Source organism: Falco punctatus, assembly GCF_963210335.1.
Source record: "Falco punctatus genome assembly, chromosome: 2".
Lineage (NCBI taxonomy): Eukaryota > Metazoa > Chordata > Aves > Falconiformes > Falconidae > Falco > Falco punctatus.
The window spans coordinates 70,340,275-70,353,345 of NC_137581.1; the positions used below are offsets into that span (position 1 = coordinate 70,340,275).

General features: G+C 44.7%; 2 protein-coding genes and 1 long non-coding RNA gene across 3 annotated transcripts in view; 1 reads left to right on the forward strand and 2 right to left on the reverse strand.

Moving 5' to 3' along the window:
* LOC308059664 overlaps nucleotides 1-13,071 on the reverse strand; it is a 253,715-nt gene that overhangs the window by 35,343 nt on the left and 205,301 nt on the right. The window lies entirely within an intron of this gene.
* MITD1 (microtubule interacting and trafficking domain containing 1) lies at nucleotides 21-4,022 on the forward strand. The gene is made up of 7 exons (XM_080377352.1): nucleotides 21-241; nucleotides 493-594; nucleotides 737-873; nucleotides 952-1,038; nucleotides 1,721-1,836; nucleotides 2,174-2,234; nucleotides 2,318-4,022. Exons 1-7 carry the CDS (start codon nucleotides 88-90, stop codon nucleotides 2,411-2,413), a joined length of 753 nt encoding a protein of 250 aa, XP_080233478.1. The 5' UTR covers nucleotides 21-87; the 3' UTR covers nucleotides 2,414-4,022.
* Nucleotides 3,661-11,426, reverse strand: LIPT1 (lipoyltransferase 1). The gene is made up of 2 exons (XM_080377329.1): nucleotides 11,217-11,426; nucleotides 3,661-10,777 (listed from the first exon to the last, which is right to left on the reverse strand). Exon 2 carries the CDS (start codon nucleotides 10,532-10,534, stop codon nucleotides 9,413-9,415), a length of 1,122 nt encoding a protein of 373 aa, XP_080233455.1. The 5' UTR covers nucleotides 10,535-10,777; nucleotides 11,217-11,426; the 3' UTR covers nucleotides 3,661-9,412.

The window sequence follows — 13,071 nt, forward strand, 5'->3', positions numbered from 1 at the left end:
GCGTGCGCAGCTCCTCCCCCCCGCCCCGCCCCGCGCCGCCCGGCCCCGCCCTGCCCCGCGCGGCTCCCGGTCCCCGGCGCGGCGCCCATGTCGCGGGCGGGGGGCGATGGCACCGCCGCGCTGGAGCGGGCCGGGGCGGAGACGGTGAAGCGGGCGGTGGAGCTGGACCTGGCCTCTCGGTTCCAGGAGTCGCTGGTGTGCTACCAGGAGGGCATCGACCTCCTGCTGCAGGTGGTGAAAGGTACCGGGCGCGGCGGCGGCGGCCGGGCGAGGGGCGGGGCGGCGGCCGTTCACTGCAGCCGCTGAGGCGGGTGGTGCTTAAACGCCGCCCCGGCCCGGTCGGGGGCCGCCGGCCGGGGGTGGGTTTGAGGAGGCGCGGCCGTGCTGGGCGCTGGTCCCCTGCCGTCTCACGGGGAGGGAGGGGAGCTGGCGGGGGCTCCCCCCGCGCCCCCCGCCCCGGCCAAAGCTGGCCTGTGCGCTTCCCGTTCACAGCCACCAAGGATGAGGCGAAAAAGCACCGTTACCGGCAGAAAATATCCGAGTACATGACCAGAGCAGAAGACATTAAAAAGCACATTGAAAAAGAGAAACAAGGTACAGAGCTGCAATGGACCCGTTCGCGTTTAAATCCCTGTTGTTATGCGAGTGTTTTCCGGGTAAGGTGGTTAACACACGGATTATGTCACGATTTTTACTGAAAAGGAGACTTTTTTTCTTTTTTTTTTTCTTTTGTCAGATGGCAAATACCATAAGCAAATCAGAATAGAGGAAAATGCAACAGGTTTCGGCTATGAAAAGCTTTTCCAAGAGTACCTTACTGAGATTGTTTCTGAAGTGTGGGTGGAGGATCCGTACATCAGGAACGTTCATCAGGTTAGTAGGTACTTGGTGTAACTGATACAGATGTAACTACTCAAAAAAAGGCAAGTTACTAAATTAAAATTTTTACAGTTGTATAACTTCCTGCGATTCTGCGAGATGCTAGTTAAGGGGCCGTGCAAAGTGAAAACAATCCACCTCCTCACTTCCTATGATGAAGTAAGTGTCCAGATTTTGGTTTCTGTTTCCTTGTACTTCAGTGATACCACATGCAAATATATATATATATATATATATATATATATATATATGAAGTATTTGTTTGTAAGTACAGATTTGTTTTTCCTTACCGGTACTTTTTAGACTGAGGCTCTGATGCCTTCAGCAGAAAACACAGATTAAAAGAAAAATAGAAATGTGATAGTTGAACATAAGTAGTTTTATAAGTTCAGAGTTATCAGAAAACTCTTTAAGAAACTCTTGGTAAGCAAGTATCTTAAATTAAAAAGATACTTCTATGAAAGTTTTGTTGTGGAAAATGTCAGAAACAAAGCATCTGTTGCGATATGGGTTTTTTCAGCTGTATATAGTTGTCATTTTAGAGGCTTTGATGAGCTAAAATATCTCAAACTATCATTGTATTTATTTTGGCTCAAATAGTAATTTGTGTCTAGTTCCAAAGGGCTGAGAGTGAGCTCGTCGTCCATGTCCCTTAGCAAGTGTAGCTGTAGTCTGTCTGCTTTTTATCCTGTATTTGAAACTGTGAATCTGGCTTCATCCAAGTTGCTTTCTGTTGGTTGAAGTTGTTACTAAAAAGGTTTTGTTGGTAACTTTAGGAAGAGGTGACCAGATGTAGAATATGTCATAAAAAAAAAAAACATGTTATTTTTACTTTTAACAGGGTAGCGGGAAGAGTCAGCAAATAAGTGGCTTGGAAGAAATACAACAGTCACTGAGGAATTATGGAGTAACACTGAATATTGCATTTTCACCTTCAATACATGATCGAGAAATTAGGTGGGTGATAGAAAAATTCAGTGAATGCCAGTTATTTGAAATCAAACTACTTCACCCTAACTTTTGAGACAATTTCTAATTGCAGCTGTGGTTAACGAAGTGGAAGGCAATAGCCCTCGCTGGATAAAATCAGCCCTCCATAGTTTCATGTATTTTAACTGTGAACATAATAGTAGATGTCTCTTGATACAGAATAGTGTCTTCCATGGTTCATACAGGTGTCAGTGATACTAGGAAATAATTGTCATTGAAACAGGGAGCTTGTGCATCATGTGGATATAACTGGTTTTTTATTGAACATACTGATAGTATTCAAATTTGTGAATTTTTAAAACAGATTCAACAATGGATGGATGATTAAGATTGGAAGGGGTCTTAATTATTTTAAGAAACCGCAGGTAAGAATGCTTTGACCTCTTTAACTTATACTGCAGAAGAGCTCATTCTATGTTCACTGTGTCAATTCTGTTAATTTCTGCAGGGTCGTTTCAGCATTGGATACTGTGACTTTGACTTGCGACCTTGTCATGAAACAACAGTGGATGTCTTTCATACTAAACATACAAAGAAAATGTGATCAGATACGACTGCTTTGAACTACTGGTTTTATAAGCATAAAAATGTAAGAGTGGAAGATACTATTTCCAGTCTGCCACCAGCTGTCTACCCTCAGAACCAAGTATTCTAAGTACTTAGTCCAGCACAGCTTTTATAATCTATAGGTTTAAGAATATTTGAGACTTTTCAGTCTGAGAAAACACAACTGTACAATTCCTTCACTGTACTTCTCCCATAATCTTAATTAATACAATCCATGTCTAAATTTGATCTTCATGTCATAACTGACCCTTGATACTGTCTCTCAAAGGCCTCTTTACTGTCATTTCTCTTTTTACTATTAATTTTTCCTTGAGCAGATTCTGGGGTTTATTTCTCTAATTGACCACCTCACAAACACTTGAAGCTAGGCTGCCACATGTCCTCTTTTATAAGCAGCCTTATTTATTTCCCATAATTCCAGTATTCTAATCATGACTCCTGTTCAGCTGTGTTTTGATCAATCCTGTAATACCTGATTTCACAGACTTTACTAGTAACCCCAAACCTAACATTCCATTTTCCAAGCTCCTTGCATGCAAACATTGTTCAGTATGTAGACATTTTAGGGTCATCTTATGTGTCTCTGCATGATGGATTTTGAACCAGAAAGGATGTGAACAGTTCTGTTCTTTTCCCTGTCACTCTATGTGTTCTTTTATTCCATGATGTACAGTCATATACTTGATTTCCATCCTTTGCATTAGGTGTGGAAAGGTGTATGATCCTCTCCCAGTCTTTTTCCCTGACTTGCAAATCTAATGTTCTTCCAGTTAGTCATGCCAGTCTCAACTGCAGTGAGCTATCTCCCTGCTACTAAGGTAGTCCCTTAAAAAAATAAAATTATTCCAGGGGACGAATACCTTGAAGCTTTCATGTTAATAACGATTTTAAGCAATATGCTAACTGGAAAACAACCCAGTCTTTTCTTGTCTTTCCTTCATCCTTTGGAAACCAGAAGGTATCACCTGAGCTGCTGCTTCTTTTTCTTATACAAGATTGCTTTGTCAGCAAGAATCTGGCAAAGTCCTATACTCTTACATGAAGAACAGGCAGTGGCTTCTTTTGCGGGTCCCATCAAAATCTTTTTCAGCCTCAGGACTGATAGGTGCCTTAGGCTTTCTGGATCTTGTGGTACAATATGCTCCTGTATTCTGGTAGCATGTTCATTGCTAGAAATTTTTCTCTCTTTTCTGATTCTTTTTCCTGAATGGCTGGTGTATTCCATTATCTTTTTTTTTTTTTTTTAATTTGCTTTATTCTTTCACCTTCTGTCATCTAATGCTGCATTCCACAGCTACCAAGAAGAAACAGAGCTGGTCTTTGCCTTGTTCTCTGGATCGCAGTTTGCTAGGGGTCTGCCTTCTTTATCCTTTTGCATAATAATATCTCAGCTTTTCAGTGCTACATCAGCAAAAAGAATAACAAATGTGCCACAGGAACTGCATGCTACCAGTTGAAACATTCAATAGTAACCCCCTTATTGCTGATGTGGTACTAGGTTTCTGGTCACTGTTGTCAATTTTATTCAGTTGTGTACAATACATGCCTTTTTTAATGGGAATAAAGGTTATTTTTTATTATTTGTAGTTTTAGTCATCTGTGTAACGACTTCTCTGCGCTACGTCGGGTAATTCAAGGAAGCTGGGTAATGCCTTATAGATCAGCCATGTTTGGAAGAAGGTTCACTGTAAATACAGTAAGCTTCCCAAATGTGAAGATTTATATCTTTTAACCCTAGTCCAGCAATTTCAAACATACAGGGGTGTCATGTTAAGAAGAGGGGTTTCCTTGAACCCTTTATATTTGATCAGCCTGTCAGTTTCCCAAGAAAGACAAGACCCTTGTGCCTGACCAGCCTGTCTGCTACCTGTGTTCTAACAGCTCGCCGTATCAGAGGGTGATTCGACTAACCTACTCGGGGACTCCTGCTGACAGCATCACTGAGTCAAATCCCATACAACCAGTCAAGTCTCCAGAGACTTACACAAAATGAACTTCAGCTGAAGATTTTTATTATACAAAACACAAGTTTGTCACAGTAAGGTTCGAAGATTGCCAGCGATAATACACTGACTGAAAAACAAGCTTAAAAAAATACATTTAATAATAACTAACATGAGTTAGTCCTAGAATAAAGTTCTTACCCAACAGGCATCCCTATGGGGGAGAAGACAGGTTCAGCCCATTGAGTGATGCCAGAAGTTATGATGGAGCCTTCCCTAACTTCTCCCCTCAGTTGTCCATTTTTATACTTTCTAGTACATTGCGTATTCGTTATCATACAGAGGATTGGTTAAAAGTTTCTCACTTCCAATGTAAATTAGTATGCGTCCTCAGGTAGCACTACTGAAGTTTTCCCATTAACTACACATGCTTTCCAACCAGGTTTTGCTTTTTCAGGGGGGCGCTATTTGAGTTGGAGGTCACAATTTCCCATTACCACAATTACCTTTGTCTTACTTTCAACTAAGTTTTTGTTAATGTATGGGGGTCATGACACCTTATCGGCTTGTCAGCCAGAACTTACAGCTTTAGAGGGTGGGTCAGCTTGACCTAACCTTGTGACACTAAATCAAAGTGTGGTATGCCAGGAGTTTAGATAAATTTAAATAAATTCCCCTTTAGATTTATTTCAGTCCAGGACCAGTCCATTTTAGATTTAGGTGGAGCTTGAGTGACTCTAGTCATACATACTTTTGTTACTGATTGGTATCATTGTACCCAGCGAGATGTAGTAGTACTTTGGAGGCAAGCAACTTTGGGATGGAGGTGTGCATTACTATTGCAATGAGATTATTTCATCTGAGGAAAGTAATTTTGCCACAATGGTCCGCTTAGCAGCAGACATCATCTCATATGTTCTTTATGTGACAACTGCTACGCAGTTTATCAGATCATCAGGTCCCCTTTCCTGCAGGGAGTAAACGGAGCCTGGCCACAGTGTCTCCACTCTGTTCCACTCTCTTACTCCCATTGGCATGTGCTGAGATGGCAGGGCGTGTAGCTTAGGGAGCTTTGGTAAAGTAGATTCCTGTGCATGCCAACCATTCTGAAAGCAAGAGCTGTATTTGTCCCAGCTTTAGCTAATTCTCTGCTGCGCGCCGCCCCCTCCCCCCCCCCCCCCCCACCCGGGAATTTTCCCACAAGGGGCAAAAGAAAAAAACACCTTAATACTTCAGATCAACTTTTTAGTACTTAATTGGAAATTAAAATACAAATCTTTACGCTTTCTGCATCTTACAATACAATATGCCGCTGTTCCAGTGGTAAGCCCCTATGATGTGGTCCTTTACAAATACCACAAGAGGCAAGCATGGTCTTCCCTTGCTTGCCTGTTCATTGCTAGAACTTTTTCTCTGTTTTCTAATTAGACTGTTACTCAATAGCCGAGACCAGATTTCCTTGCAGATCCCATGGATATGCAGTACTGTGCAAGGTAGAAGTAAACCTTTAGTGATATACCAGTTAACGCTGCACTGCAGTTTTTACTTATAAGCCCTTTATCTCTGAATATCAGTTCCTTTCACTGTCAGTAGGAACACCACGTATGAAGAGGAATGGGCATCAAAGAGTTGGGAAAAAAAAAATTTAGAGAAGTCTACAAGCAGAGTTCTGCGATCATTTTACTGACTTTAGGCTATGTTTTTCTGTGGTGCCACTCACACTTAGGTAGTCAGGTCATCACCTGGACTGCGCACCCAGGACTGTCCCTCTTGGCATCATCTGTAAAGATGAGCTTAAGCCACCTTCCCTGCTGGAGCCAGCTGAGTGTCATCAGTCTACAGCAGGGCTCCTCAAACTTTTTAAACAGGGGGCTGGCACATGGATGAAGCAGCAGGCAGTCATCTGCAGCTGTTTGGTTTCCCCCCCCAACCCCTGGGGGGTGTGTGTGTGTCTGTAAATACCGGGGGCCAGACTGAGGACCCTGGGGGGCCGTATCCAGCCCACGGGCCGTAGTTTGAGGACCCCTGGACTCTACAGTGTGAGTGCCAGTCCTAGCTGAGGGCTGGGTGCAACCCCAGTCACTGCGCTCCTTAACTAAAGGTAAGTCCCTTCTGCCATGTAATTTCTTTCTACTGAGTGCAGATCAGCCAAACATCTGTTAAAGCTGACAGTGTGGAAGTAACATGTAACACCTCATAGGCCTTTGCAGGCCTCACTTGTTAAGAAATATTTGCAGCTAACAGTCTCTTCTGGTCAGCATGATTTAATTAACAAAGGAAGTATTCATAAAAGAATATACTGCATAGGGCTTCCCAATCTGTCTAGAGCCTCCTTACTGAAGAATTTCAGTCGCTGCTGTTACCACATCCTGCTTATCTGACAGGCTGGTGAAGAACAAATCGTATAACCTATATAGTATATATACAGTATATAAACTGTAACTGCCTCGCTTGGGCACAGCTCGTATCAGCAGAAGCTGCCTGCCTTCTGTGTTTTCTCCTATAGCACTAAACTGCTGCTGTTCTGACCTGATTAAAATTGCATTCCAGTTATTCTGCAACAGAATTTGGTGCTGTGACTTGGATTCATATGTCCTGCTTCACCTGGGATGACCGCAGATGGATCTCTGTCGAAAATCCCTCGGTGCCACTCAGAAAGGTAAGGGATCTTTTGAAATCCCTACTGGAGTTTCAGCTGAGGGTTGTGTGTATGGACAACAAGGACACTGGAAGCCAGAATGTCCTTATGGACCTAACTGTAAGTCTTTTCAGTCCAGCAGGATTCAGTCACCCTAACCTTTCCCCCAACTCTTCCTTCATGCCATAGCCTCAGAAACATGATTAGGACAGCCATATGACTAACCAAATGACATAAACATCATTACTCCTTTACTTTCTTTAGGCCAGGCTGGTCCTTATTCATCTTGCCCTATTAACAGCAAGATTGTTTGTTGCCTAACTGATACTGCTGTTTCTCAGTCCACTTTATGTGCCTCTGATTTTCCTGCCAGTTCCTTATCTTCAGTAGTACATGCTGTTGGTATTTCAGAACAACCCGTATGTCATCCAGTAACAAGCCCCTTTAACTATCTGCCTCATTTCTGGATACCGTGCTTTCCTTTTAAGTCCTACCACGCCAGTTAACATTCCAGGAGAAGACTGTTAATGTAAATTGGATTGTGCTATATATTGTGCCCTGAACGACATTTACCTTGATGTGCTCGCACCTTGACAGAATGAATTTATGGCTTTTTTTGCTTGATGAACCTCCCACTTCAATTTTAACTAGCTCTACTATTCAAGGGCAGTTTGGTGAAGAAAGAGTTAAATGACAAAGGTATATGAAGTCTGTAACTGCCTCGTTTGGGCAGAGCTCACAGCAGAAGAGTCTCACGGCTGCACTGGGTTCTCTCCTACAGTTATAGCAATAAACTGCTTCTGTTGTGACCTAATCAAAATTGCATTCTGCTTATTCAGCAACAACAGTGAAATGAGCCTTTCTTTCTACTTTATGTTGAGCTATTATTTTTATTTAACATGAAAACTGTCATTTTCAGTTCACTATTACCTTCCATTAGAAAATTTTCTCCTAGGTAGTAACACAAGGAGCCTGATTCTCCTAGATCTGTATTTGCAAGTGTATTTCCTAATGTAGAAGTATTCCCTCTTTCAGCTTAGATACCAGTACCTCTGGCAGTGTTATCAAATTCTATAACTAGAATGTATAAGCTAACTAACAAATACTATATGGACATATGTTTTTGTTTAACAATTTGCACATATTCTTGAAGAAACAGAACGCACACATTATTTGACTCAGGATGTCCCATGCAAAGAACTATGAAGGATGATTAACTGAAGTAATTGCTGTTTAGGACAAGGTGGCCTTGAAGACATTACATCCTGCCAAATTGGCAACACAAGACTCCTGCAAATCAAGATATATCTGATACCTTTTGGACAGATAAAGATGTGTTCTTAAGCTAACTACCTTCATTATAATACTAAAAATTAAATCCCTTACGCCAGATACCCCGACCCACAGAGACCGTTCCCCTTGTGTAGTTAACCAATAAGATTGTGTAACCATTATGTGGATTACCATACGATCAGTGTTAGAAGGTTGGAAGTTAACAAATTAATATCCACGTAATCATGTATAAATCTGACTATGGAAACTACCAAGGGGTGCTAGTTCATCTAGCACCCAAACTTGCACAACTTTATATTAAAAGCTGTATCTTGTATTCTTAAGACTTTCTTTGATTTTGCACACTGGGCAACGAGACGACAGCACCAGTGACTCCCACTTTAGGCCAGGCAGTGCAGGTACAGAGAAGGCACATATGGCCTCTGTCCCAGTTAGATTCTCCTGCCCTCATCACACAACCCCCCACAGTGAACTTCCTAATCCCTCCCCTGCTCTTGCACACACATGAACAGAAGTTCCAGGGTAGAACTGCTAGGCTGATTCACTACACAGCAGCGAGCTTAGCTTACTGCCATGCCTGTACAGTGGAGAAAGAGGATCACCAGCACCCTGCAAGAGCATACTTTCAACCAGAAACCAGGGGGACATCCCTCTCCGTGCAGCTCAGGGGCTGAGACATGCCCTTTGAGCTACTATCCACCAGGAGTGGGATGCAGGCTGGGGGATCCAGTGCAGCAGCAGAGCAGCAGTTTTCCACCTACCCCATCCCATCTGTGTCAGCCATTTGTACCTTCTTTGCTACAAAGCCAGTTTGGGATGCCTCTGCCATTTTCCTTGGTTTAAACAACAAGGATGTCTGTCCACATGGAGCGACACAGGGCTGCAGCCTATTGCAGCAGCTTACATCCTGTTGTTTGGGAACCTCGGGTACAGGCAGTGTGACATCTAATTGCTAGTAGGTAATACTAAGCAAAAGCACAAGATTTAACAGTTTGAATGACTAATAAGATAAAAATTCAGCTTGTATAAATGTTTTAATTCTGTTTCCAATAAATTAAATAAAAAAGCAGCAGAAGTTTAACTTACATTTTCAAAATGCAAGTCACATTAACATTAGCATATTTTCACATAGCAGATTCCACCTGCTGTGCAACTCATCATCTTGTGGACACACTCTTAGTAATGTTGTTGCTAGTGTAGTGGTTTCACTTGGGCAAAACTTACTACCAGTAAGGCTCTTTACTAGTTCACTGCACAGCGCTGGTGGCAGCCACTGCTCTGGCAGATCAATGTTGCAGACTTCAATCCTTCCGTGCTTTACATCCATATCTACTTTAACATCAAGAACAGAATCTTTATAGACCATGCTAAAACAAGTGTTGATGCTGAACTTCGGTGTCTTTCCATACACCCATTCCCACGTTTGTAGTTCTTTAGTTTTATTATTAATTCCAGGAAGCACAGTCTCATCAGCTGGATTTATTAAGGTGATATGATGATCCATTTGGTGTTGTGTAGCATATTCTTCCGCAATGGCATCCAGGAGCATCTCACAAGTTAAACTGGGATCCTCTTCAAAGAGATTTTTCACTGAGGCAGGCACACTAGGAGTGGCATTGCTTTTTAGCCCTTTATAAGGACTTTTTAGCACAGAAGATAAAACAAACTTATCTGCGTTACAGAGTAAGGTACAGTGGTGATAAGCAGTTGTTCTTCCCAGCTTTGAAGCAGTACCTGAGATTTTGTATTGCCTATCTAGCAAGATGTCATATCTGTCAGTGACATGCACATCTAACCGGGGGCGCAAGGCTTTCAGTGCCTTCACAATTAGTTTCAGGTTTTCCATTCGTTCGTATTTTTTTCTGGTTGTAAAGAAAGTCAAATTGATGTTGCCTAAGTCATGATAAACTGTCCCCCCTCCACTTCTTCTCCTGGCTAGCTTTATATTTTTTTGCCTTAATAGCCTGAGGTTGCATTCCTGCCAGGGATTCTGATGTCTCCCTATTACCACAGCAGGGGAATTTCTCCAAAGGAAGAGGACCTGTTGGTTTTCTAAATTCATGTGGTCATGGATCCAGTCTTCCACTGCTAGATTTTGGTAAATGTCATTAGAAATAGATTGGATAATGAGGCCTCCACTAGTGGTGCTTCTGAAGCCAGCTTTTGGAGTTCTGAGGACACAGGATAGCTGAAGGCAGTTCTTTAATGATGACCGGAGTACCATGTTTTTAATAACCAGACAGTAAATGGAAGGAATGCTTGACCTGGTAAAGGTGAATGTGACAAGTGCACAGCCTGCTGCTGTGACAGAAATGAAATACTAGTGGCAGTCATACTCTTCCCAGCATAGCAATACTTTTGAACTGATATGAGTTATGAGGCACGTTTCCCCTCCTGAAGCTAGTGATGCCATCCAGACCCTGATGTGTGCTTCACATAAAAGCTGGCATTGTCAGAGTAGCTTCTCCTCACAGTCCTTGGTGCGTTAAAGGCCAAAGGAAGAAACAGAATTAAACCGTGTGTTTTCCCCTCACTCAATACAGTCTTGCTAATACAATCTGACTTTGTGGATTTTACTAAACTTGATTTTAACAGCCCAGGTTTATAAATTCGTTTTACAGGGATCTGAGAGGAAGAAGCAGGCGCAACAAGCTGGCGGGCCGGCTGGGTGCGTGAGGAGCCAGGCAGCCGCCCGCAGCGCCCAGCCGTGAGGCGCGGCAAGCCCCGCCGAGTCACCGCACCCGGTACCACCCGTCGCCGCCCCGGCGCCATTTCGTTGTCGGCGGCTGCCCTCGGCGGCCACCCCCCACGGCGCGGCGACCCGAGGGGGGCTGCCCCGCCCCGCCCCGCCACGCCACCGGCCGCCCTCCCGCCCTCCCCACGGCACCGGCCGCCCCTGCGCGCACGAGTCGTTACTCACGGCGCGGCGGGGCGGGGCGCGGCGGCGGCGCTCGTGCAGGCCTGTCAGAGCCGTAGTGCGGCCCTGCCGCGTGCTCCCGCACGGCACGCCTTCCGCTTCCCGGGGTTAGAGGTGCCGGGGGCGGGCGTCCGGCTGCCGGGGCTGTCCCGCCGTACGCGGCCGCCGCTGCCCGGGGTGAAACCGGGGAGGGGAGACGGGGAGGCAGGCAGGCAGGCAGGCCGACCGTCAGTCAGTCAGTGTGTCAGTCAGTCAGTCAGTCAGTCAGTCAGAGCCGGGGAGGCAGGCAGTCCGTCGTCAGTCTGTGTGTCAGTCAGTCAGTCAGAGCCGGGGAGGCAGGCAGTCCGTCTGTCAGTGTGTGTGTCAGTCAGGCAGTCGGTCAGTCAGAGCCGGGGAAGCAGGCAGTCCGTCTGTCAGTGTGTGTGTCAGTCAGGCAGTCGGTCAGTCAGAGCCGGGGAAGCAGGCAGTCCGTCTGTCAGTGTGTGTGTCAGTCAGGCAGTCGGTCAGTCAGAGCCAGGGAGGCAGGCAGTCCGTCGTCAGTCTGTGTGTCAGTCAGTCAGAGCCAGGGAGGCAGGCAGTCCGTCAGTCTGTGTGTGAGTCAGGCAGTCAGTCAGAGCCGGGGAGGCAGGCAGTCCGTCCGTCAGTCAGTCCGTCCGTCCATCTGCCCAGCGCCCCGGTGGCGGTGGAGGGCCGCAGGCCGCAGGCAGGCTTCTGCTGCTGGGGCGAGAGCTGAGGGGAGCGGGTGGCACCCCGGCAGGCGCGCGCCAGTTGTGCCTCTCACCCCGCAGCCCGCACGTGGTGCGGCTGGAGGAAGCTGGCAAGAGGCGGGAACGGGCAGCTGCTGTGCCGCCAGCCGCTGGATTATGGCTTTTCAGCTGGTAAGAGAAAACCAAGAAAAAAACCCCCAAACCCAAACCTCCTGTGGTAAGAGATTGTAAAAAGTTAAGCGATGTTAAAGAAAGTAGGTCAGTGTTGATCTTCGCAGCTTCTGCCAACATGGTAACTGCGAAGCATGGGATCGTGCCAACAAGAGGCAGATGCACGACGGATAAAAAGCGTGATTCTTCATGCAAGACCCAGCTGTGTGATTCCACACCACAGGATGTTCTGGATGCTAGAAGCTTTCATGAGTTAAGAAGGACACTGAACAAGTTCACACAAATGCACAGAGGCTTGTGACATACATAGAAACTACCCATGGTATTCATGAAGATATAGAAACTAAATGTTAATAGCATAATTCATTAACAAGCTGGAAGTGATCAAAGACTAGATAATTAAAGACGTATTGCGTGCAGCAGATTCTCTTCAGATTTGCATTGATTTAAGCCATTCTTAAAGTCTACCGGACTTTAGCTATAACTCTTCAAGAGCTACTGTCTGTATTTAAGCTTGTACTGTGGGCCAATGTTAAATGCTAGTAGCTGAAGTTTTTATCCACAGTATCTATATGGGCAGATATGTGCTGTCTATCTCTTGCTTGTATATGGGTATTCATAAAGGGTACATTGCATGCTTTTATCTTCTTCCTTAATATCGGAGTCCCAAGACATGAAGGAATTGTAGAAGAAAAGGCTGGTACAACAGGTTGTGAGAATTCACATAGGCTAATCTTGAACAGTTACAGGTAAGTAATTTTTCTTTCAGTTCTAGGAATAGGTGGTTTAGGAATAAACATCAAATTGATATCCTTATTTAGGTGAAACGGTGAAATTACTTGAGGAAGCAGTTTGGCTTCTGGTATGTAATCGGGTGTTCATGTATTTGCTTTACCAACAAAGAAAACTGTTTATGATGTGGCCTGAGTTGCCTTCTCATTGAAGAAACAGTACCAGAACAGCTAT